This window comes from Heliangelus exortis, chromosome 16 (assembly GCF_036169615.1).
Source record: "Heliangelus exortis chromosome 16, bHelExo1.hap1, whole genome shotgun sequence".
Taxonomy (NCBI): domain Eukaryota; kingdom Metazoa; phylum Chordata; class Aves; order Apodiformes; family Trochilidae; genus Heliangelus; species Heliangelus exortis.
In genome coordinates this window covers 15343987-15367116 of record NC_092437.1, presented here as the reverse complement: position 1 = coordinate 15367116, position 23130 = coordinate 15343987, and the positions used below count along the sequence as shown (strand labels likewise).

General features: G+C 50.7%; 2 protein-coding genes and 2 long non-coding RNA genes across 8 annotated transcripts in view; 2 read left to right on the top strand and 2 right to left on the bottom strand.

Annotated features, from left to right (window-relative positions):
• The window catches only part of LOC139803583 (uncharacterized), a 154918-nt gene extending 147984 nt beyond the window's left edge, over positions 1-6934 (top strand). Inside the window, exon 2 of the long non-coding RNA XR_011729060.1 lies at positions 843-6934. This is a non-coding gene — a long non-coding RNA (uncharacterized lncRNA). The remainder of the gene's footprint in view (positions 1-842) is intronic.
• The window catches only part of LOC139803582 (uncharacterized), a 247811-nt gene that overhangs the window by 199840 nt on the left and 24841 nt on the right, over positions 1-23130 (bottom strand). The window lies entirely within an intron of this gene.
• Positions 682-4884, bottom strand: LOC139803571 (uncharacterized). Of its 2 annotated transcripts, XM_071759854.1 has the most exons (5): positions 4368-4884; positions 4085-4225; positions 3306-3467; positions 3014-3103; positions 682-2675 (listed from the first exon to the last, which is right to left on the bottom strand). In XM_071759854.1, exons 1-5 carry the CDS (start codon positions 4437-4439, stop codon positions 1068-1070), a joined length of 2073 nt encoding a protein of 690 aa, XP_071615955.1. In that variant the 5' UTR covers positions 4440-4884; the 3' UTR covers positions 682-1067. The 2 variants fall into 2 exon arrangements, with proteins under 2 accessions (XP_071615955.1, XP_071615956.1); XM_071759855.1 differs by lacking the exon at positions 3306-3467.
• MMP24 (matrix metallopeptidase 24) overlaps positions 7840-23130 on the top strand; it is a 45509-nt gene continuing 30218 nt past the window's right edge. The window contains exons 1-4 of one of the 4 annotated variants that reach the window (XM_071759856.1): positions 7926-8103; positions 10154-10302; positions 15983-16099; positions 18122-18426. In XM_071759856.1, coding sequence (XP_071615957.1) covers positions 8005-8103; positions 10154-10302; positions 15983-16099; positions 18122-18426 — 670 coding nt within the window. In that variant the 5' untranslated portion in view covers positions 7926-8004. Of the gene's footprint in view, positions 8104-10153; positions 10303-15982; positions 16100-18121; positions 18427-23130 lie in introns of all 4 variants that reach the window. The other 3 variants (XM_071759858.1, XM_071759859.1, XM_071759857.1) reach the window with 3 other exon arrangements.

The window sequence follows — 23130 nt, the reverse complement described above, 5'->3', positions numbered from 1 at the left end:
TGCCAGGAAGCTGAACATGAGCCAGCAGTGTGCCCAGGTGGCCAAGAAGGCCAATGGCATCCTGGGCTGGCTCAGGAACAGCGTGGCCAGCAGGTCCAGGGAAGGGATTCTGCCCCTGTGCTCAGCCCTGGGGAGGCCACAGCTTGAGTCCTGTGTCCAGTTCTGGGCCCCTCAGCTCAGGAAGGAGATTGAGGTGCTGGAGCAGGTCCAGAGAAGAGCAAGGAGGCTGTGAAGGGATCCAGCACAAGTCCTGTGAGGAAGGGCTGAGGGAGCTGGGGGTGTTGAGGCTGGAGAAGAGGAGGCTCAGGGGAGACCTCATCACTCTCTACAACTCCCTGAAAAGAGGTTGGATGTAGGATACAGGTGCCAGGAATCACCGGGTGACAAGCCAGGCTGGTGCCCAGTCTCACCTGTGCCCGGTTAGGGCTGGCCCCACTGAGCATGCCCAAGACCTGGGGCCAATAAAAGGTGAGGCTAGGCACCAGCCTGGCTTGTCACCCGGTGATTCCTGGCACCTGTATCCTACAGTTGGAGCCGGGGGGGGGGGGGGGGGGGGGGGGGGGGGGTTGGGCTCTTTTCCCAGGCAACTCTCAGCAAGACAAGAGGGCACAAGAGGTCTCAAGTTGTGCCAGGGGAGGTTTAGGTTGGACATTAAAAAGAATTTCTTTACAGAGAGGGTGCTCAGCCATTGGAATGGGCTGCCCAGGGAAGGGGTGGATTCTCCATCCCTGGAGATATTTCAAAAGAGCCTGAATGTGGCACTCAGTGCCATGGGCTGGGAACCATGGGGGGAGTGGATCAAGGGTTGGATTTGAGGATCTCAGAGGTCCCTTCCAACCCAGATGATTCTATGATTCTATGAATGGAGAGAGGCACAAGCAAGCATTTGGCAACAAACTCTTTATTCTAAAAAGTCAGGATCCTCCTGCCTGGTGAAAGCTGACCAGGCAGCTACGTCTCTACACCTCTATTACTTTATCTTAGAAATAAACTATACTTATTCTTTATTCCTTTTACACCTCTATTACTACTGAGGAAATGAGCCAAACCCTCCCAGCTGACAGGTTCTATTCTGCTGGGGGGTCCTGGCTCTTGCCTTGCATAAGCTTCATGCTGAGCCTTCTCTGCCGCACTCCTGCCTGGGCAGGGGGCTTCAGAGCCACAGGAGGGGTGAGCTGTCTGAAAAACTGAGTGCTCAGGGAGGGGATGGTGTCCTGGGAGGCACAGCTGACTTTTCGTGTGTTGGGTGGTGTTAGGAGAGGGCTTGAAGGTTTCAGTTCAGTGGGGAGTGCAGGCCCAGGCTGAGAGGTCCGCTTTAATACGGACTCAACAATCTGTTTTGCCATGGACCTAATGGCCAAGGAGCTGCTTGAGGCTGTTGGTTTTGGCTTCACCTGCCCTTCAGTCTCCAACAACTTCTTCCTCACTGCTTCAAGCACCTCAGGAACAGTGGCTCTGGCACGCTCAGTGGGTTCTGCACGGTGCTGCTGAACGCCAGAGATGGCACCTGGGATGCTCCCTCTGGCATTCCTGTGCTTCCATGGTGAGCTGCTGGCAGTGCTTGTATCTGGCAGGGGTGGCAAGAGGGGAAACTTTGTTCCCTTGCCCGATTCCAGGCTCTGCTGCTCAGATGCTCTGGGGAACCCATCTCCTTCTTCTGCGGCCTGTTGTGAGAAGGGTGCCTGGGATGGCTGGGCGTGTCTGTTGGAGAGATTTCCCCTTGGAAGCTCCAGGATTTCAGCGTATGTGCAGCTTGGGTCTTCTTCAATATCAGAGGCAACCAGGGATTCCAGGGTGGAGCAAACATGGTCAACAGCTTCCCTGGTGAGTTGGTCAAGGGAAGCCTGTGAAGACACCTGGTCAAAAGCTGACATCTCAGTTTGCCCCGATTTATCTTCCTTGGATTTGCCCGCTTGGGTGGCTCCTCCAGAAACCCGCTGCCCCTTCTGCCTGGCTCCTGGCCCCACCTCAGACATGCTGGAAACCAAACCCTTCGTCTTCAGGGTCTCCAGCGTGGTGGCAACAAGCTCTTTGGCCACCAGTGCCACTGCCAGCTTCTCATCTAGAGGAGCAGCCTGCAGCAGCCGTGCTTTCCCAGTGCTGCCACAGCATCTCCTTCTGATCACCCGGACAGCCCTCCACAGAACAAAGCTGAGCTGGTTCTGAGGATCCATCACCCTCTCCAACACTTGCTTCACCACAGCCTCAGCCACCTCTTCAACCCGGGCCTCCGCTGCAGCTTGTTCTTCTCGTGCAGCCTTGGGTGTGCTCTCTGCAGGGAGCTCTGGCTGCTGCTCGGACTCAGCATCATGACTGAGCCTGATGGTCAGCTCAGCATCATCCTGTCCCAGCTCTGCTGCAGGTTGCTCTTCAAATGCAGCTTTGGGTGTGCTCTCTGCAGGGAGCTCTGGCTGCTTCTCCGAGTCAGCAGCGTGACTGAGCCCGATGGGCAGCTCAGCACCTTCCTGGCCCGACTCAGGCTGGGCGTAGGTTTGTCCCTTCTCCGGAGCTGTTTTCCTCCTTCTGATTCGGCCTGATTTGGAGGAGGGCTTTTTGCTGCTGGGTGCAGGTCGTTTGGGAGGGTAGAGCAGCTGCTCCACCAGGTGAGAAGCACTGCTGGTTCCCAGTGCTTTGCGGACGTCCTTCCACTGGGCCAGGCGTTGCCGAATCCTTTCCTGCAAGGTGACCCCAGGTTGTGGCTCGGCCAAGCGCTCAGGGCCCTGGGTGCTGAGGCTCCAGGAGGGTCCCGGCCAGGCCTCTGCTCCCGCCGGGCCAGCGGGGCAGAGGAGAAGGGCTCCCCGCCGGAGCCAGGCCCTTCCCGCCCGCTTTGCCCAGCCCAGCACCCATCTGCCGGTGCTCAGCTCCCGCCGGTTGCTCCTTTCCGCGCCACAAGGCCCGGCCCACCCCCTCAGCCCTGCCCCCTGCCCTGACCGCCTCCCCGGCCTGCAGCGGGGAAGCCGCAGCCCTCGGCAGCGTGCGGCGGGCAGGGGCCGCCAACACCCGCTCTGCCCACCTCTTCCTGCCGGGACATCTGCTCTGCCTCCTGCCTGAGCGTGGTCAGGTACTGCCTGTACTCGTTGAACTCCTTCAGAGTGCAGACCACCTGTGGAAGGAGAGACGAGGGGAGGATCAGCCCAGCCCTGTCACCCCCGCCACACAGACAGACGCCTTCCCGAAGCAGCCCCAGGGAGGGGCAGGGAGGGAGCTGCTCCTCCCTCTGCGCCCGGGGATGGATGGATGGATGGATGGATGGATGGATGGATGGATGGATCCCTTTGGATCAGACCCGCGGCGTCCGAACCTACTTGGCCATCCCTGGTGACACGGCCCTCTCTCTTCAGCTTCTCCAGGTTGTCCTTGCGGTGGTAGTACTCCTGCAGATGGGGGTCATGCAGGCTGTTGTACTCCATGCCCAGGAGGTGAGAGTATGGGTCTCTGAGGTTGAAGTAACCAGAGGGCCGGTGAAGCTGGGAGAGATGTTCAGAGAATGTTCCAGAACAGCAGAGACAAAGGCACTGCTGAGCTCCTCACACAAGCAGGGGGCCGCTTCCAAACTCCCAGCCACAGCCCAGTTCCTGCCTTACTTCCCACCCACGGGGAGCATCTCTGAGCTTCACGGCCCCTCCAGCAGAGAAGAAACCCTGAGCCTGCATCCCCCCTCTGGTGGCTCCGACTCCTGTGGCACCAGGTGGGAGCAGCAGGAGCTGTTTTCTGTAGAAGGGGGTGAGAGGGCTGAGCCCAGCACAACACCTGCACAGAGCTAAGCTGAGATGTTGCCTACAGCCTTGTCTTTTCCTCTGGCAATTCACTGGGATTGCAGAAGGGATCTGCGATGCCCAGAGGTGCCAAGCTGTCCTGCTTGGGAAGGTCAAGGTAGTTGGAAGACTTGACAGCAACCCTCTTCTCCAGCCTGGCTCTGGCCATCCTGGAGCACTGCTATGGGCATGTCCTCCGACATGACCCTCGGAACAATGAACCCAGGAGCTTCCCTGGACTCCCCAGTGCGGGTGGCCACGGGGCTTCTCTGAGTGACAGGGAGCCCATAACAGAAGAAAGCTTTTCCACCCCTTGCTGCTTCCTTTACCTTTTCCCCCAGCTTTGCCCTGGTGAAGACAGGCTTGGAGTTGGGTGGCACAGGGAACTTGACCCCCAGTGGCAGCTTCAGCAGCTCAGGGGTCATCGACACTGTAATTTGTCTTCCTGGCTTCTGTCCTCTGGGCCCCAGCTAGGGAGAGACAGACACAGACAACCACTTGTCAGGCTCCTGCGTGGCAGTGTCAGGACAGGGTCTGTCCTCTGGCCCCGCAGCAGCCCCCACCGTGTCCCGGGCTCCCCAGCTGAGCCCTCTCCATCCCCCCATTGCTCACCTCTCTCCTCCTTCCTGCTGTGCTCAGCAGTGGCTCAGCCTTTTGGAGGCTCGCAGGGACACAACGCTCCATGGCTTGGCTCCTTCTGCTAGAAGTTCTCCTCGAGCTGTGATCCTGTGCTGACACCTCTTGCTCCAGAGGCACCTGGCTGTGGAACACCCAGTTGGGCTCCAGCCAGGGGCTATATATGGCCCCTGCCCAGGGTCACATCACTGCCTTGCCAGGTAGCTGCACTGTGACGTCACCACCTTGCTCTGACATCACCCGGTGCTGTCCACCCGCCCGTTCCGGGGGGGTTCTGTCTGGAGCCCCCTTTGGACAGGCCTGTGGGCACCCACTCTTGCTCAGCTGGCTTGGAGAGGTCATCTCCAGAGGCCCCTTCCCACCTCCACCACGCTGTGATTCTGTGAAGCCAAGCAGTGTCGGTGAAGAGCATGGAAAGGGTCTCAGGGCTGCACGGCAGCTGGGAGAGGCTGTGGTGTTACCAGCACGGTGCCAGCCTTGCCAGGAAATCCACTGAGGCCACATCCAGTCTCACTTCAGTGCCACAGAAATACTGTTGGTAAATGCTGGAGAGCAGCTTGGGGAGCTCTTCCCCAGCTCCCTCATCCCCCTGGGGTGAATCCCCTCTGGTCCCATAGACTTGTGAGGATCCAAGTGGCTCAGCAGTCACACACTGTTCCCTCCAGGATTACAGGGGAGCTGCTCAGCTTCCAGCTTCTCTCTACAAGGCCCAGCAGCAGCTGTCCTCAGGCCAAGGTCTGACTGCTGAAAAGGGAGGAGAATAAAGTGTTCAAATCCTCAGCCTTTTCCTCATCTTTGGTAACAGTGTTTCCCCCCATGTCCAACAGAGAATGGAGGTTTTCCCTGCCCCTCCTTTTGCTATTGATCTATCTGTAGAAAGACTTTTTGTTAACCTTAATGGAAGTGGCAAGATTGAGTTCAAATTGTGCCTTCATCTCTCTCTATTTTTCTTTCTACATGACCTAACTATATGCCTAAACTCTTCCTGAGTAGTCAGCTCTTTCTTCCATAGTCTGCAAGCCCTCTTTTTAACCTGGATTTCCTTCAGTATCTCCATGGTTGTTTTCCCCTCTGGTTTGCCTTTGGGCACACCAGGACAGCTGCTCCTGTGCATTCAGGACTTGCTGCCTGAAGTACACCCATCCCTCCTGGACCTCTTTGTTTCCAAGGGCTGTTTCCCAGGGTCCACTCTGAACCAGTCTTCTGAAAAGGCCAAAATCTGCCCTTCGAAAGTCCAGCCTAGAGGTTTTATTGTTGGCCCTCCTTGCATCCCTGAGTATTGAAACCTCTATGAATAATGTCATGGTCACTGTGCCCCAGACAGCCTCCCACCACCGCGTGTCCCAGCAGCCCCTCTCTGTTTGTGAACAGAGGGTCTAGTGGGGACCCATCCCTGCTGGGCTCATTTACTACCAGGGGGAGCAGGAAATTATCCTCTGTCTGCTCCAGGAGTCTCCAAGACTGCCTCTTCTCTGCTGTGTGGAGTTCCCAGCAGATACCCAGCAGTTCAAGTCACCCACAAGGAGAGCAAGGGCTGGTGAATTTGAGACATCTGCCAGCTGCTTGTAGAATAATTCATCCCTCTCATCAGCCTGGCAGGGTGGTCTATAACAGATTCCCATGAGGATGTCAGCCTTGCTGGCCTTCCCCCTGATTTTCACCCACAGGCACTCAGCCTTATTGTTCCTGACCTCAAGTTCTACAGAGTCAAGAGACTCTAACATCCAGAGCCACTCCTCCACCGCCCCTACCTTGTCTGTCCCTTCTGAGGAGCTTGTAGCCACCCATGGCAGCACTCCAGCCATGCCAGCCATCCCACCACGTTTCAGTGATGGTGACTCCATCCCAGCTTTCCTGCTGCCCCATGGCTTCCATCCAGCTCCTCTGGTTTGTTTCCCATGCTGCGTGCATTGGTGCACATGCACTTCAGCTGGGCTGCTGATTTCACTCTTCACTCAGGCTTTCCATCCTGGGGCTCATCTCTGAAGAGCCCCATTTCAATCCCTTCCCCCTTCAAACCAAGTTCAGAGTCCTCCTGATCAGCCCCACCAGCTCACGGGCTGCAGTCCTTTTGCCCCTGCTAGACAGATGCAGCCCATCTGGTTTGGGGACAGGAGGCAGCGTGGAATTTGCCTCATGGCCAAAGAACCCCAAACCCTGCCATTGACACCAGTCCCTAAGCCTGGACTGGATCCCTGCTGGATCTGCCTACTCGCTCCCTCATCCATTGCTGTCATTAGAGGGATGGAGGAAAACACAGCGTGGGCTCCGGATCCCTTCAGCAGTTGCCCCAGGCCCTTGAAGTCTCTCATGACTGAATGGGTGCTTCTTGTTATTACCTCCTCAGAGGACCAGAGCACTGCCCACCTCCCTCCTCACAGCACACATACTCTCACCCAAAGAAAACTGGGCAAGGGCTGGAGTAGCAGAAGGAGGATGTTTTGGCTGCTGGGATTTTCTTGACATTAGAAGAGGGAGATTTGTAGCTTGTTCTACTGAGGCATTTTTCTGTAAATAAAATTATTGGCGTTTTTCAGACCCAAGCTCTCTTTGCCTGTGTCTTGGGGGCATGTGGCATCTGAGGAGTTGTGGTTACCCTTTGCTCTGGTCACCAAGGACTGGAGGTGGCTGGGGGGGCTGTCATGGCCCCTCTGGGGGCAGGGGGTACTGTGCACAGAGGGGTCCCACTGACAGAGGGCACAGCACTGGGCAGTACTGGGATGGACTGGTGTGGGACCCATCCCACTGGAAATATTCTCTCCTCTCCTCTCCTCTCCTCTCCTCTCCCATTCTGTATTATTTTTTATTCTACTTGTATGCCAACAGCACCACAATTGCTCCAGTTCCCTATGAGATGCAGTGTGATGGTGAATGGGATGCTCTGACGTGTGAACGCACAGGCTGCCGACTCCGCTTTCAGACCGGAGCTCACCCAGGCAGGGCGAGGGCCGCTCCCACCTCCTCCTCCTCCTCCTCCTCCGAGCCCTCACCACAAGGCAGTTTTGGTCCCAAGTGAAAGGAAGGCGCAAAGCGGAGCGTGACAAAGCCCCTGGGTCTCTGATCTCCCGGGATGGATGCAAACCTCGGGAGTGTCCCCTCCCTGCAGTCCGGGTCAGGACCATGGCCAACCCTTCCCCCTTCTCCTCAGCTGCCTCCTGCACCTGGGGCTTCTGCTGGGGACCCCCGGGCTGCAGGGAGCGGGACCTTGGAGGGCAGCAAACAACCCGGCCGTGCGGGAGCAGGCACAGAGGGAGACCCCGACCCTCCTGCCCCGGCTCTGCTGCTGCTGCTGCTGCTGCTGCTGCTGCTGCTGCTGCTGCTGCTGCTGCTGCGGGGCCGCGGCGATCCCCGCCGGAGGGTGCGTGGAGAAACCTCGGAGGGCCACGGGGCTGGCGGTGCCCGGCTCGGCGCCCTTCCCGCGGGCAGGACCCTCCCGCCGCACCCCCGCCCCGCCCTGCTCTGCCTTGGCGGGGCAGTCCCGTCCCGCAGCCCCCAGCCCGCCCGGCGGAGGAAGAGGCGGTTCGGCGGTTCCTTCTTTCCGGTTCCCAGCTCCCCGCGCAGCCGCAGCCCGCGCCGCCGGGCCGGAGCCCCGCCGGAGCCCCGCCGCGCTGCCATGGCTCCGAGGCGGCGCCGGGGCCTGGCCGCGGCGGGCTCCCTCCTGCCGCTGCTCTGCGCCCTGCTCCGCGCCGCCGCCGACACCAGCACCGGGCGGGTAGGGCTGGAAGCGGGAGGAGCGGGAGGGGAACGGGGCCGGGCGGGGCGCTGGGGGCAGCGGGGCCGGGCGGCTCTGCGGGGAGGCGAGGCCGGCGGTGCCCGGGGGGAGGTCGGTGCCGGGCTGTGCGCTGTGTTGGTCGGGAGCCGGGCTCTGGGCTCCGGGCTCCGGTCGGGCAGCGTCTCGCCGGTTGCAGGCCGGGCACTGCTGCCGGGCAGCTGCCGCCCTCCCTCGCCGGCAGGGCCTCCTCCTGCCCCTCCTCCGTGCCCGCCGGGCCGGGCTCCGGTGTGCGGCAGCAGCGGCCCAGTGGCTGCGGCGGGCAGGGCGGACCCCGCGGGGGAAGGTGTCCAGGCGTAGCCCATGGGTGCTCCTCAGCATCAGGCGCCCGGGAGGAGCCCCCGCGGGCATTCTCTGGGGTCCCTCGCCGGGAGGGAAGGGGTGCGCGGGGCAGCCCCGCTCCGAGCTGCTTTCTGGGTGCGCTCTGCCCCTGCTGCTCAAGGACAGAGCTGCTGCTCCTTTCCCTCCGAGCAAAGCTCTGTGGCTCTCAGAGGTGGTGTCCAGGCTCCGAGCAGTCTCGCAGCTTGGCTCTGCGTGGATGGAGCCTTTGGTGATGTCCGTGGGGCATGGCATCGCGTGTCTGTGGAGAAGTGCAGAATCGCTGGAGTGTTTTGCTTGGAAAAAACCTTGAAGCTCCTCAGGTCCAAGAGTTAACCCAGCACTGCCAAGCCCACCGCAAACCCACGTCCCTCCCCACCTCCAGAGATGGTGACTCCACCACTGCCCTGGGCAACCTGGGCCAGGACTTGACAACCATTTCAGGGGAGACTTTTTTCCTAATAGGCAATCTAAATCTTCCCCGGGCAACTTGAAGCTGTTTCCTCTTGTTGTGTCAGTTGTTCTATGAGAAAACCTCCCCCCCTTCACACCAGGCTCTTTTCAGGGAGCTGCAGAGGTGTCCCCTGAGCCTCCTTTGCTCCAGGCTGAGCAACCTCAGTTCCCTCAGCTCCTCCTTGTGAGACCTGGGAGAAATGTAACATCCCTGGCCCAGGTGCTGTCTTTGTACCTTCTGCCTCCTGCTTTGCAAGCAAGTGCTGATGGCTGCAAAAAGCTCAGAGGATGTTTGTTGATCTGGCAGTAATGCTGGTCTGAGTACTGACCTGGAGGGCTGAGTGTTGGCCAGGAGAAACACAGGAAAGTTATGGTGACAAGTTTCTGGAAGCAAGGCTGCCTTCAGGCTTTTGCACTTCGTGGTGAAATAACAGTCCTTCTGGTGATATCAAAGTGAAGGTGGGAAGAGAGAGGAGGAAAAAATAATCCTGAACGAATGGGTGTTTTTGAAGATTCTGTCCTTAGTGCTTTGACAAGTTTGAGGTGGTTTCACCTAAAGCTGCGTTTTTTGGGAAGTGGCTAAAGCTAAAGTCAGGAGATTTGGCTGTTTTCCTGTTCTGACAATTTGCTAGGTATCTGCTGCTGGTAGAGGAAAATTCCACGTAAGCGGAGTCCCTGTAAACTTCCCGAGTGTGGTTTTCTGAGGGTTTTTTGTTTGTCTGAAATAAGTACTCCTGGGCTGATGAAGCTTGGGCCTGTGTTTGGGAGGAGTGCAGAGGCTTAAGACTGTGTGCTCGGAGTTCTGGTCCAGAGGTGCAGAGGTGGAGGGCAGTGGGACACTGGGAGCACAGGGAGTGAGTGAGTGAGTGAGTGAGTGAGTGAGAAGCCTCGTGATGAATGCACAGGAGGTCTCTGGAAGGAGGCCAGAGCTTGGTGGGTATTTCTGGTGCTCCAGAGACCAGAGCCTGTCCCAGTTACTCGCTGGAGGTGCCAGTTGTGTTCCGCTGGCAGGTCTGCATTGTCCTCTCAGGACAGGTGATGTTAAGCTGGGTCTTCACCCCTTCCCAGGATCAGATGATGTTACCAAAGGTAACAAAAAGAAGAGGAGAGGTGGGTGAATTTTGGGGGGCTCGTTTGTCACTTTTTCTTTTGAGGAAATGTCCTCGTCTGTTGAGTTGAAAACTGACCGTGGCGTTTTACCACCTGTTTCTTTCTTTTTCAGGGCTGGTTAAAAACTTATGGCTACTTACTTCCATCTGACAGCCAAATGTCAGCCGTGCAGTCAGGAAAAGCCGTGCAGTCTGCGGTTGCCTCTATGCAGCAGTTTTATGGGATCCCAGTTACAGGAGTTTTGGACCAGACAACTCTTGAGTAAGATTAACGTAGGATAATTTTGTCTTTCTGATTCCTAATGTGCTGTCACATCAGCTGGGTAATTCTCCCCGGTACAAGATGTCCTCAGAAGTGATAGATTTGCCTGGCAGGCAGAGAAGCCTTGCTTAGGAAAGGTGTTCCTAATGAAAAGATGTGGACAGCTTCACACAGCTTTCTTTTTGCCCAGCAGTGCTGTTTGCAAGCGTGAGAAGCTCTTGTTAAGTGTCATTCTCTGTACGTAGGTGCACAAAGTGTGAATCCTCTGAGCTTCTGAATGTCAAGGGTTTTGTTTGTTTCCATCTCCCTCTGGACTGAGGTGACAGTGGGGCTCCAGAAATGGCTTCTAATATATTTCTTAATTAATTGGAGTCGTGGAGCTCTCTAGATGTTGTTTGTGGAGATGCACTGGAGTGAGCTGAAGTGAGTTGTTGTAGCCTGGTGATGATAGTTCAGGCTACTTAGCTGCTGATAGTTGCCATCTGTTGGTCATGAGATGTTCTCTGCTGTCTGTTGATCATGAGTTACTGTTTGTGCTTGGTGTCTTGATATCACCAAAACATTGTTCTAAACCACCTGGGCTGAAGGGACTTTGTTCTTTGAAGGCTGTTCCTTTGCTCTTCAGTGTGTGCTGTGAAGTGTGGCGTGGAAGTGGTGTTTGTTGCTGCTGCCTGCCTGGGTTCCTGTGTGCCCTGTGTTGGCTGAATCTGTCTGCTCTTGGTCAGGACTAGGGAAGCATCTGCTGATGAAAGCAGAATGCAGAGAAGGTCTCACTAATGCTTTCTGGGGAAAGGAAGCACCTCATGGTAAACAAAACCAAGGTAAAAAAGCACAAACAATAAACTTTACTTAGGCCCTGCCTGAGAGTTTTGCCTTGACCTTTCCTTGCTGCAGTAGCAGATCCTTTTAGAGTGTGCTCTGCCTGGTTCTTCATCTCTCCCATTATGAGACTCAGCTGGCAAGAGGGACACAAAAGAAGGGGATGCAAAGTAACCAAATGGTTTGAAGAGAAAAGAGGTTTGGTTTTATTCCTTCCAGACTTAGAAGAGGGAGAAACAGAAGAAATTGGTGAATTAGGCAGGAGAGAGAGGCTGATCCTGGACTGGAGTGCCTCTCCAGTGAATGTAAACCTCTTTCCTTTAGGAGCTGCTTTTGTTCTCCATTTTGTGCTTTTCCAATCCGTCAAAAATGAAATTCTTTTTAAAGGTGGGAATTTTCTATCCCAGCTCTTTTTGCTATGGAAAACACAGCTTGTAAGTGAGTGCTGAAGGGAGCCAGAGAAGCAGAGTTGTGTAGCTGCAGTTGGTGTGTACAAGTTTGTGGTTGGGATGCTGATGGAAGGGGGTGGGGGAAGAAGGGGCTGTCTGGAAGGTGAGGGAGCAGCTGCTTCTGCTGCCCTGTAGCTGGTCTGCCTCCATCTGCCCTGAACTGGTTGGTCCCTCTGCTGTATGGCTGGGTGGAGCAGAAGTACCTACCTAGAAATTACCTGAAGAGGAAAGAGGTCCTGATTGCTGTTAGCATTGAGTCTGTTTGGAGCTGGAGGGGCACAGCTGATGGGCCTTGTGCTGACCCTTCCTCACACCTGGTTGTTAAAGCAGAGCAAAAGGAGAGAGCTGGCAAGGCAGGCAGGCTCTGAGAACTCTGCATTACTCAGGCATTTGCTAAACTATTTTTTCAGTCTGTTTTCTGAGTTTTGACTTGGTAATTGTGAATTTTTCTGTTACTTCTGTCAGTGTCGTAAGCTCTGTTCCTTTCAAGTGACTTGAGAGTGCAAAGTTATTGTTTTCTATGGTTTCTTTGTTTGGCAACAAATTGTGCATGTTCTATTTACGTTTGCTGTGGTAGCCTGAAGTTTTTCATCTCCTTCCTCCTGTGTCCCCAAATCCCAAGCTTGTTCTTTCCTCCAGGAAAGGTGTGAAAGCTGCCATGCAGGCATGCTGGTGGGCATGGGAGCTGGGGAGGAACAACCCCTCTGTTGCTTACTGGTAGCCCAGGGGCACTGGTGGGGTGGGGTCTGTTCAGCAGAGGGGGTGTCTTGAGGTAGAAGTTTGAGGATTTGCAGTTTCATGGAAGGAGAGCAGGGGGAATATGTGAAACCTGCAGCTGGGGGTTGAGGTGCAGTTTTTCCCATCAGCTGGGCAAGGATGGAGTCCTGGGAGCTGGCTGGAGGGAAGGCCTCCCAGCTCCTGGCAAAAGTGGTGACTCTTTTTTTGTTGTAATCAATCCCATGACCCTGGAAGGAACCAAGAAATAGCCTTGGAAGTGTTTTGTGCTTTGACTTGAGCCTGTTGTTTAGGTCCCTCACCATGGGATGCTGGACAGTTGTTCAAAGGTGCCACTTTCTCAGCTCAGTGGTAGGTGATGGAGAGTGGCAGTGTCCTCTGTCTTGTGGAGGGCTTGGAGCCTGAACTGGGGAAAGCAGCTGTATCTGGACAAGAGCTGCATGTCACTGCTTTTGGAAATTACCTGTCTGCTGCATGCCAAGCAGCTGGAGGAATCAACAGTCTCTGTGTAAGCAGTGCCCAGTGTAAATTGTGATGATTCAGTGTTACTGGTATCCCCATAAGAAGAAGAAGTAAGAAAAAAAAAGAAGAGAAAAAAAAAAAAAAAAAAAGAAAAGAAAAAAAAAAAGAAACTATGAGTATCTGACTCATGCTTCAAGTAATTGTCTTTTGTTGTTGCTTCAGATGTGATGTGTTTTCAAAAATCTCCCGGAACACAAAGGTGTTTCCAAACTGCTCAGTAGAGAATGGCTGTCAAAAAGCTCAGCAGCACCAAGCTGCAGCTTTGTGATTATTTTTCCCTAGAACTGCTCTGCTGAGAAAAGAGATGGCTGGACTTGTACCCTGGCCCATGTGATAGACTCAGGCCCATATGTCAGGGAAGTAGGTTGGATCAGGGAACAGATCCAGGGAAATGTTCCCAGCTTGACGTTAGCTCAGGCTGTTGTCAGCTTGGGTACTGCCTCACCCTAACAAGGTAGTTGGTTTGTTTTTTTTTTTTAATTTGTCTGTTTCAGAAAGTGTGTAGGTGAGCTCTGGAACAAACTGGTGTGGAATATGGGGGTTCAGACAGGCCTAGGTGTAACGGGCTTAAAAGAGGAGTCAGGCAACCATGTGTGGGGTAAATCTGTCACAGCTCTGCAGATGCTGATGCCATGGAAATTGTGGCTCAAGAAGCCCTTAAAGCCCAGGGTGCTGGTATTGCAGCTGGCCCTGTGTCCCTGGGTTGTGGTGGAGCTGGCAGAGGGACAGGAGTCTGACAGAATTAACTCCTGGCTGTGTTCTGCTTGGCTCTGCCTGGTGTGGGGCTGATCCTGCAGCCTGCTGGGTGGGTGTTGGGAAGGGGAGGATGTGGTTCATACATGAAATAGAGGTTAAGGTGTGAGGGACTTGGTGACATTGCCAGCACCATCCTGCAGCATTCTGGTGACTTGTCCCACACATCCAGGTTGGTTTGGTAGCACTCCCTGGTTACCTTTTTGTCTTGTAGGTGGTCCTAGTGAGGGTAAAACAGAGGTCATGTTCTGACTGTAATCAGGGCCTGATGATGGTGATGTTCAGATTCTGGAGTTCTCATGAAGCTCAAGAGAAGAAAACCTAATTCCCATCCTGGTTTGTGTAAGGTTGTGCTAAAATCTCTGCACTCTATCATGTGAGTGGCATTTCTTTTTAAAATACTCCGGAAATGGCTAAGAGAGTGCAGGTTACAGTAAACCCAATGTGTCCCTAGCAAAGTGGCAGAAGCAGTGCAAAAGAACACAAATAAAGGACACTCAGAAAAACAGAGGGTGTTGAGATTGAATTAATGTGGCTTTTCCAAAAGCAAACCTTACATGTACAGCTCTTCTTTGAAGGTGGCAGCAGTTGTGTGGGCAAGACAGATCTGATTTCCACAGGCTGCTTAGATTTGTGAAAGCTGTAAGCAGGAAAGATCTGTGCTGGCTTTCTAACAGAGGACAGAATGTAGAACAGCTCTCACTTGCTCTGATCTTGGGAAAAAATGACAGATGACTGCACTGAAAGTTGAAACCACTTGTAGTTTTTACATGGGAGAAGTGAGCTCAGGAGGGGTCAGGTACTTGGTGCCTGAGCAGGGAGCAGGCATGGCTGCTGTGAAGGAAGGTTCTGGTGAGGCTGTACAAGGTGTGTCGGGGTGTTATTTAGGAGGTGTCCAGGAAAGAAGTCCTGTAACCCATCTGCTGGTGATGGGATGACACTCCCTTCCCGAAGGTGTAGGGTTAATATTGTTGATAGATAAGATGTACATTGTTTAGGCTCAAACAGGTGGGCACATGTGAACTACTTGCCACCAGCTGGATGCATTTGGAAGCCAAAAGTTGTCCCCCCTGTGTGACTTGGGAGAGAGAAGTTGGTGTCCTTGGTGAGAAATCTGCCAGGCTTGGCTAGGCTACTCTTCTCTCTTCATGTGTGCCCAGGCAGTGCCAAGTTCCTGCTTGCCATGTCTGGCAGTGTTCTTAAGGCATTGTTCCTCTGCCTTTGTTGTCAGAGGCAGTGGCTCAAGTGCATAAATAAAATGCCTGAAGAATGCCAGTGGCTGTGTCCCTGTGGCCAGAGACTGCTTGCATTATTCCAGAGCTCTGATCTCCTGTCCTGGGCTGCACTGCAAATTCCTAAAGAACATGACTGGGACAGAAAGTTGCTGTGCTGGGACCTTTGGAAACCAGTACCTGTAATTCCTCTGTTTCTGTCCCTGTCTCCTTTTTGCCCTGCTGCCACATCCAGTGATGGTCGGGGTTGTTCCTCCATAAGCCACTTCCAACTTCTCTGGAGTGTGCCTGCACCAGCAAGCAGGATGGTACCAGCAGCAGCAAGGTACAGTCTGTTTCTCTTTGTCAGAGAATCAGTTTGGTTGGAAGGGACCTCCTGAGATCATCTACTCCAACTCCCTGCTCAAACAGGACCAGCTAGAGCAGGCTGCCCAGGACTGTGTCCTCTTGGGTTTTGAACACCTCCAAGGATGGACACTCTTATCACTTCTCTGGGCAACCTATGCCAGTATTTTACCATCCTCAAACTGCTCCAAGAAATAAGCAAACTATCTGTTAAGGCTGAAGATAATGCAGTTTGGGGAGGATACCTGAATTCTCTGACAGTGGTGCATGGATCCCCATGCAGGGACAATATGCTCTGATGAATCTTCAAGTTCACCTGCTCACAGAGGGGAGGGATTCCTGCATCATGAGTGACAGCAAGAGTCAAGGATTATAGGGAGGACCCAACAGACCTGGGTGACTGTGACCCACAGATCAGAGGGATCTGTTCTGGTTGATACAGGTGACACTTTGTCTGGGAGGACAATCCCTCCCTTGGAATGGAGGGATTTTTACTGTCACAGGAACCCTTTAAAAAACAAAGTGGATAGAGTAGGTGACAGGAGAGTTTGAGCCCAGTGCATACATACATGTGGTTTTGATCTGTATCTCTTTTGTGGCATTATCACCCTTAAGTTCTTGTCAGGCATAAGTGTGACCTGACCTGGTGTCTGTGTTTGCAAAAGGAAAAATGAATTATTTTGGGAGTGCTCTGGTGTGTGGGCTGCCAGCAAAGAGGGAAAACCTGAGAGAGGCAAGAAGACCCTTCTTGGTGCTTGCACTGGTTCTTTTGAATCTCTTTTCCAAACTCTTGCTTAGCTTGCTTTTTCTTTCCTTCCCTTCCAGGTGGATGAAGAAGCCTCGATGTGGAGTTCCAGATCATCCCCACCTCCGCCGCAGCCGGAGGAAAAAGCGGTATGCACTGACAGGCCAGAAGTGGAGGCAGAAGCATATAACCTACAGGTATAGCTCCCTCCTTGCCCCTTTCTCTTTGGGGTAAAGAAAAGTCCTTTACTTGTTTGGTATGCAGATTTTATGAATGCTTTTTAAAAACTGGATTTTCCCCATAGTGCCTACCTGAGGCTTTCCTTCTCAGAACGTGGTGCAGGGGAACGTTTCAGAGCACTGGAGTGACTGAGGAGTCTGTGCTCAATTAAACAATGGCTGCTCAGTAAAGGCACCTAAATCCCAGCCTTCAGTTGTGTGATTTTGGCAGGAAAATCCTCGTAAGCCCCTTTCTCTTCCCTTAGAAATCTAAGGCTCTGGCACTTTGGTCATGTCTTCTTTAACAAACCATGAAAGCAGAAGGAACATCGTTGTCTAAGTGTGTGATGCTTTTTCTCTTTACTGATTTTTGCAACATTTTACTTAATATTTGTTTTTACAGAGGTTTTACTGTTGCTTATGTAGTAGAACTCTTTTTATTTTTTCTCCAGACTTAGGCCTGCTGAGGCAATATGCTGAAGGCTGAAGTAGGCTACAGGTGTCAGATGAGTGCTGTGGAGTGATTTTTGTTTCCCAGAGATGTTTTGTTTCAGTCGTTTCTGTCCTTAGCTTCTGAAAGGGAATTACTGAATGATGCCAATGGAAGTTTCTGACAGCAAGAATGGCATTTCAACATTAAACTAAACCATTTCTAGCTGAAAGTGTAGCCTTTAAATTTTTTTTTTTTTTTTTTTTTTTTTTTTGAGAAGGAAAGGAGGTTTCAGAAGAGTGAAAATGATGAATTGGGAATATATGGGTGAATAAACCTGAGAGAAAATCAGTAGTGAAGAGGTAGAAATATGAGTGACCAGATGGGTAAGGTGCCAGAATGTGGAGGAAGAGATATGATGGTGTGAAGGGAAAGAGAATCAGGGGCTGGGGTGCTGGTGTTCCTGCCAAGAGCTCTGGTAGAGGAGGAGGAGGATTCTTAACAGAGACTGCAGGGACCTGGGAGGAACTAGTTCAGAGCTTCCACCATTCCTTTGACTTAAATTGTAAAGGGACACCTTCCCTTTGTGAAGATCTGAAAGTCAGATCCTGCTTCTAGTATTTTCTGGACCTTGGAAAGCACTGGTACATAATCTTACAAATAAAACACATCTTAACTATATGCACAACCACAGGAAGCAGGCTGGCAGATGGCTTCACTTCTGCCATTGTCAAACAAGTAGTTTAACTTCCCAATGTCAGAATTTGTATTGTGCCACTCGAGTGATAGATACCTTGTTTTGCCACTGAATATATCAGTGTCTCTCACCTCTCAATCACTGTGTTAAATTGAGCCATTTTTGTTAAAGACTGAAAGTTGTTTCTATTTTCATTACAGAGATATTTCATGTTCTTCAAGACAAGTTCAGTAGGTCTCAAGTCTATCATGTGCACACACAAGAACCACCCCATGAACTACACTTCTTAAGCTGAAGTTACAATAATGGGAGATTTAGATGCAATTTAACTTTTTTTTTTCCCCCCATAAATTCTGTCTGGGTTGCACAAAACTGGCAGGTCAGTCACTCCTGTGAGCACTTAATTCTCAGGACTACTCAAAATACTTAAACTGCTCATCTAATTAAGGTTGTATAATTTGTGAAAGGTTTTTCAAAAAGAATTTTAGCAGTCAGTTTTTTCTTACACTGGGTTCCATTTTAGTATGATCGTTTCAGACAAAACCTGAATTAATTTACATTTTTAAGCTTAGTTACTTAACTGTCTGCACCAGCATTTGAAAGAAAGATTGTCAAATTTTTAGGAAGTGATGCAAGGTCAGCCCAGGTATTGGTAAATTTTTTTTTAATCAATGCAAATTTCAGATCAGGGCTGTAGTTTTCTTGGTAACTTTATTTGTATCCTCAAAACCTTACATGTGCAAAATAGTGCCTGCCAAAAGTAAAGAGCCTTTGGAAATAGAAGCTGTGTAGATGTGGGTTTTTATTGGAATTATAATGAGAAATCTTGGAGAAAGTCTGCAAATGAAACAACCCTTCTTTCTCATTCACACAGTGTACACAACTATACCCCCAAGGTTGGAGAGATTGATACGAGGAGAGCCATTCGTCAGGCATTTGATGTTTGGCAGAGAGTGACACCACTTACCTTTGAAGAAGTCCCTTACCATGAAATTAAAAATGACAGAAAGGAGGCCGATATTATGATATTTTTTGCTTCTGGTTTCCATGGAGACAGCTCTCCCTTTGATGGAGAAGGTGGATTCCTAGCTCACGCTTACTTTCCTGGACCAGGAATAGGAGGAGACACTCACTTCGATTCAGATGAGCCATGGACCCTGGGAAACTCAAATCATGATGGTAAGAGTGCAGGTCCTTATTCACAACAAGGATAAGTAGAATGTAGACACACCAGAAAGTGTTTGGGTTGTGGAGCTTTTGCCTCCCATGCAATGTTTCAGAGGTTTTCAATACATGTATTTAAATGGGTAAATAATTTTATTAGTGAGTCTATGACTCTGCATGCCCTTCTGCAGGTGTGGATGTTGGGGAGTGAACAGAAGTGTGTGTGCTGGCTTCTTACAGCTCTCAGGATTTGGACTTTGGTTGCTACAGGAGCCAGGGCTCTGGGAGGGAAAAGAGGGTGTTTGAAACATGAACTCCAGATCCTCCTGGAGTGCTCAACAAGTGCAGTTAGAGTGAGTTGTAATGGTGAACAGAAAGTTGAGAGAATGAAGACAATTGAATATCAAGTCAGTTTGATCCATATCTGTTTTCCCACTCTGTGGTGATAGTGACCCCACCAGAGGTTGGGGCTGGCTGGTTTGTTAGGGAAGAATGATGATGAGGACACCTGTTCTTGTGATAGTAAGCAGTGAAGAATTTCTGCATCTTTCTGGCTTGATCTTGCTTTCTAACAGCTATAAGCACTTTCTGATCTATTTTCAAACCTTTGATTGAGGATAGTGATGACTTGTAAAAATATTTACATTGGAAAACCAGAATTTTACAGTAGCCTCATAAAAATACCACTCCAGTTTTCACAGTCATAGTGATTTGAGAAGGCCAATGAGGTCTTTAAACCTTCAGGGATCCAAAGTAATGTTTTGAAACATTTTATAAGGATTAGAAGTTTACTTCTTGTAAAGTGAACTTTACAAGTTAAACATTACTTGGAAGGTAACTCTGGCATGATATTTAAACTGTATAAAAACACAGATGCATTATTGTGGCCATGATGTCTCTGGGGACATCTTCAGAGGTAATGTCTTTCATTAGACCAAAGTGTTATTTGAAAAGGAGAAAAGCTTTCAGGCATGCAAACCACCTTCAGGCCTGGCCTCAAAGTGACAGGTTCCCTGCAGAAGGGGTTGCAAATTGAGAAAATCCCTGGAAGTTTTGAGTCAGTATCAATCAGATCAGCTTTGAAAGGAAATGGAGCTGGCAGGTTCAGTGTGGGAATGCTAATTTGTAGGAAAGCAGCAATGATATGGTACTTGTCTTCTCAGGAGAAGAGAAGTAATGTTTCTTGGCATGTTTAAGTGCTAGATTAGATGTAGGCAGAGACAGAGAGAGGTCATATCCTGTGGGATGTGGAAGGGGGAGTGTGGGAGGTTACAGCATGGCAGAGAAGCACTCTTGTTATCTTGAAGTGGATTTTTATTCTTAGGTTTGTGGCTGGAGGGCAGTTTATGGGTTCCTCTTGAGGATGAGGACTTACAGAGTCTGAGTGATTGCCTCCTGGGAGCTGCTGTTGTGTTCCTGCTTTCTCAGAGGGGGGTTTGGGTGCTGGGGGTGACATCCAAGGGAAGGCCATGGATGAGACCTGGGAGTGCTGGAGATCTGAGGGAGACCTGAGCCCTGGGATAGACCTTCCTTACAGGAAGGGGGGAGGGAAGGTTCTGCCAAGTTGTGCTTGTTGGGGTTTTCTGGTTTTGCTGTAACCTTAGCAAGGTTGGGAGGCAGCTTACAGACTGGCAGGGATGGCTCTGGGGGATGTTCTCTGCTGAGCAGGATGTTCTAACTTAGGTTTATCACTTTTTTTGAAGTTTTTTTGGCACAATTTTCAGAATGGCATTTGAGAGCAATGTATACAATGAGTAAAGGGTCTCTTTTTTATCAAAAGCCATTTCTTATTCAGTACTCATGTGTCTGTTAGAAGAATATGGTGTATTTCTCTACTGTGCTGAGTGGCTGCCATGAGAAGTGTCCTCAGAGTGCCTGAAATTGGTATTTGTGGGGCTGAAGTGCACTCCAAATGTGGAAATGGTATAGAAGAGTTGAGATTTCCATCCCAGAGGATAAATGTCATTTGTGTACCTGTTTTCAAATAGCCATGCTGCACAGACTGGGTGACACAGTTATTTGAATTTTTTTTAAGGGGTTACCAGTGAGGATGGTGAGAATGGGGAGGTTGGGTTTGTCCCCACCACCCCAGGAAGTGCTGATGATAGGAAGGGAGTTCTGTGTGTTGAGGGTAAGAGGGCTCTGTAGTCAGAGCACTTTAGGAGTCTTAAACTTGAGGGATGTGATTTTCCCTGTGTTCTTAGCCTTGGTATGCAAACATGAAAATGTGCTGCCTCTTGACTGGACGATCCAGGCCTTTTTGGCAGGGTTTTTCCTCCTTTTTCACAATCCCTTGTGATTGGAGCTCTCACTGTCTCCAGGTTCTCACCTCTGTGTTTCACTTGAAATGCTGTGAGCAGGTGCTGTGCAGATCTTAAAGTTTCTTCTTGATCAGAGGTTTCCTGCAGTGTGATCACCTCACTGCCTGGTTTTTGGTGGAAACAAGGTGTTAGCAAGGATAATGTTGTGATTTTAACAGGAAATACTTCTTCAAACAGAGTTTTGCTTGTCCTTATGATACGTATTTTGGGGCAATGAGCTTGCTCAGCCTGGACAGAAAAGGAACTGTTTTAACCATTCAGCATCCATTCAGTGATGACTGAAATCTTGAAATAACCATGAAGTAAGTAAAGTATCTTTATGTCAACCTGTGAAATAAATATCACCATGTAAAATCCTCAGTTCCTGACAAGAGCAGTTGAAGGGAAGATTTGATCAGTCTGTCTGAGCCTTGCAGCAGTTGTCAAACAATGGGCACAAAGCTGTGGTCAACAGAGCAGGATGCTGCAGCTGGCACTGAAGGGGCTCAGAGCACTTGGCTGATCCCTTCAGGCTGTATAATTTTCTTACAAACCAGTACAATCTGCAGCTTTACTTTTCCTGCTCTACATTTGTCTTGCTGTGTTGTGGCACCTGAAGAGTTTCAGCAGGTTCATGTTTGGATGCAGCTGTCACCAAACAGAAGAAGCTGTTTTGGAATCTTCACTAGTGGTGCAAATTATATGGATAAAAGCAAGATTTTGCACTAGACAGAAAAAAGGAAGAATGAGTTCAAAAGATCTTTCTATGAAAACAGCTGTCTCTGAATTGTACATGGAAGATGTGACAAACCCTGTTGATGAAAGCTTCTGTCTTTAAAGATACCTTGTGTTAATCCAGTGAGGTTCATTAGCAATTTTATCACACCAGCCACCAAATGGTTAGTTGGGATTTATACACACATTCTCATTTTGCATGGTCATTGTTATCCTCATTTTGCCCCCTGTGGACAGCATGACATTACCATGTCCCTTAAAATTATCAGTATATTCAGAAAAACTATAATGCTGTGTGTTGTCTTTTGAGATGGTGGGGGCACATGCACCAACACTTTTGTTACCTTCTGCTGTGAAGAATAATCCTGCATAGGCTTTCAAAGTGACTGCAAAGTTTCCTTCACCCTGGATCTTAGTCCCAGTTCCACTCATGCTCAGTTCCTGTAGCTGAGCAGGACTGTGCTTTCAGTTCATGACTGATGATTGATCACCTTAATTGTGCTGCCTTCTCTTACATTCCCACAAGCAAGCTGTGGAAAATTACTTTAGGATAATATGATGAGGATATGAAAAAACAGGTAGGAAGTTGCATTCCTGAAGCAGTTCTTGTTCTGGGATCACGAGATACAGAATTCAGCTGCTGAGTTTTCACATGAAAACATCAAAGGGAGCAGCTAGAAGCTTGAGGCAGAATATTTCTTGAAGGTCCTTTCCAACCATGGTGGTTCTGATTCTGTTGGAATTGGGAAGGATGAGAGCAGTGACGTGGCAAAGAGGATGCAGCTGAAAGGGAGAATGAGTGCAGGTTTGTGTTTACAGAGAAATCACCTACACAGCCACACAGAGGGGAGCAGCAGGTACTGGGGACTCAGATGGGGTTTCTTTTCTGAGAGGTGCTCTCCCCAGGAATGAAAGCAGCTCCTGGCCTTCAGCTTATCCCAGACTTGTAGCAGCAGGGGCTCTGCCTTGTCAGACTTTGCTTTGTGAGCATGTGGAGGCAACTGGAGGTGTTTTGGAGTCATTGTGTCCCAGCAGTACATGGTGTGTAGCTGCTCACAGGCCAGCTGGCCCTTCCTGGCTGCTTAGACTCAGAATTTGGCCACTGAGGCCAGTTCAGTGTCCCAAGTGCTTGCATTACCAGAAGTGATGCAGACACCAAGGGTGATTTTGCTCTACTTTCTCCAAGTCTTGGGCTTTTTTTTGCTTGAAATATGTTGTGGAAACAGCCAAGCAGACCTCAGAGTGCCCATGTCAAGGCTCAGAGCCACTGCCAGACGTTGCTCACTGTGGCCAGCAAAGCCTGGGAGAGGGGAAGCAGCCCTGGCCCTGCTGGGATCTCTCTGCTTTGGCTGCCTCCCATTCTTGCCTGATTTGGCTCTAGCACAGAGGTGCTGCATGCAATCCATTATTGCTGGCCAAATCAAGTGTTTCATGTGGAAATAATAATTATATATGTATTTCCAGCAACAGGTTGCAAAGGAATCCCGAGGAGCTGAGAGTGTGTTCCATTGTTTACCCATGTTACACATGGCTGCTTTTACACCCTTCTGACAACTCAAACATTTGTTTAATCCAGGTTAATTACAGGAGGTAAATTTTAATCTCCAGTTTAACACTGCAGATAGTATCAGTGATAATCCCAGGCAAATCTTCTTCATGGTTTTCTAGAAGTAAAAGGCAGCTG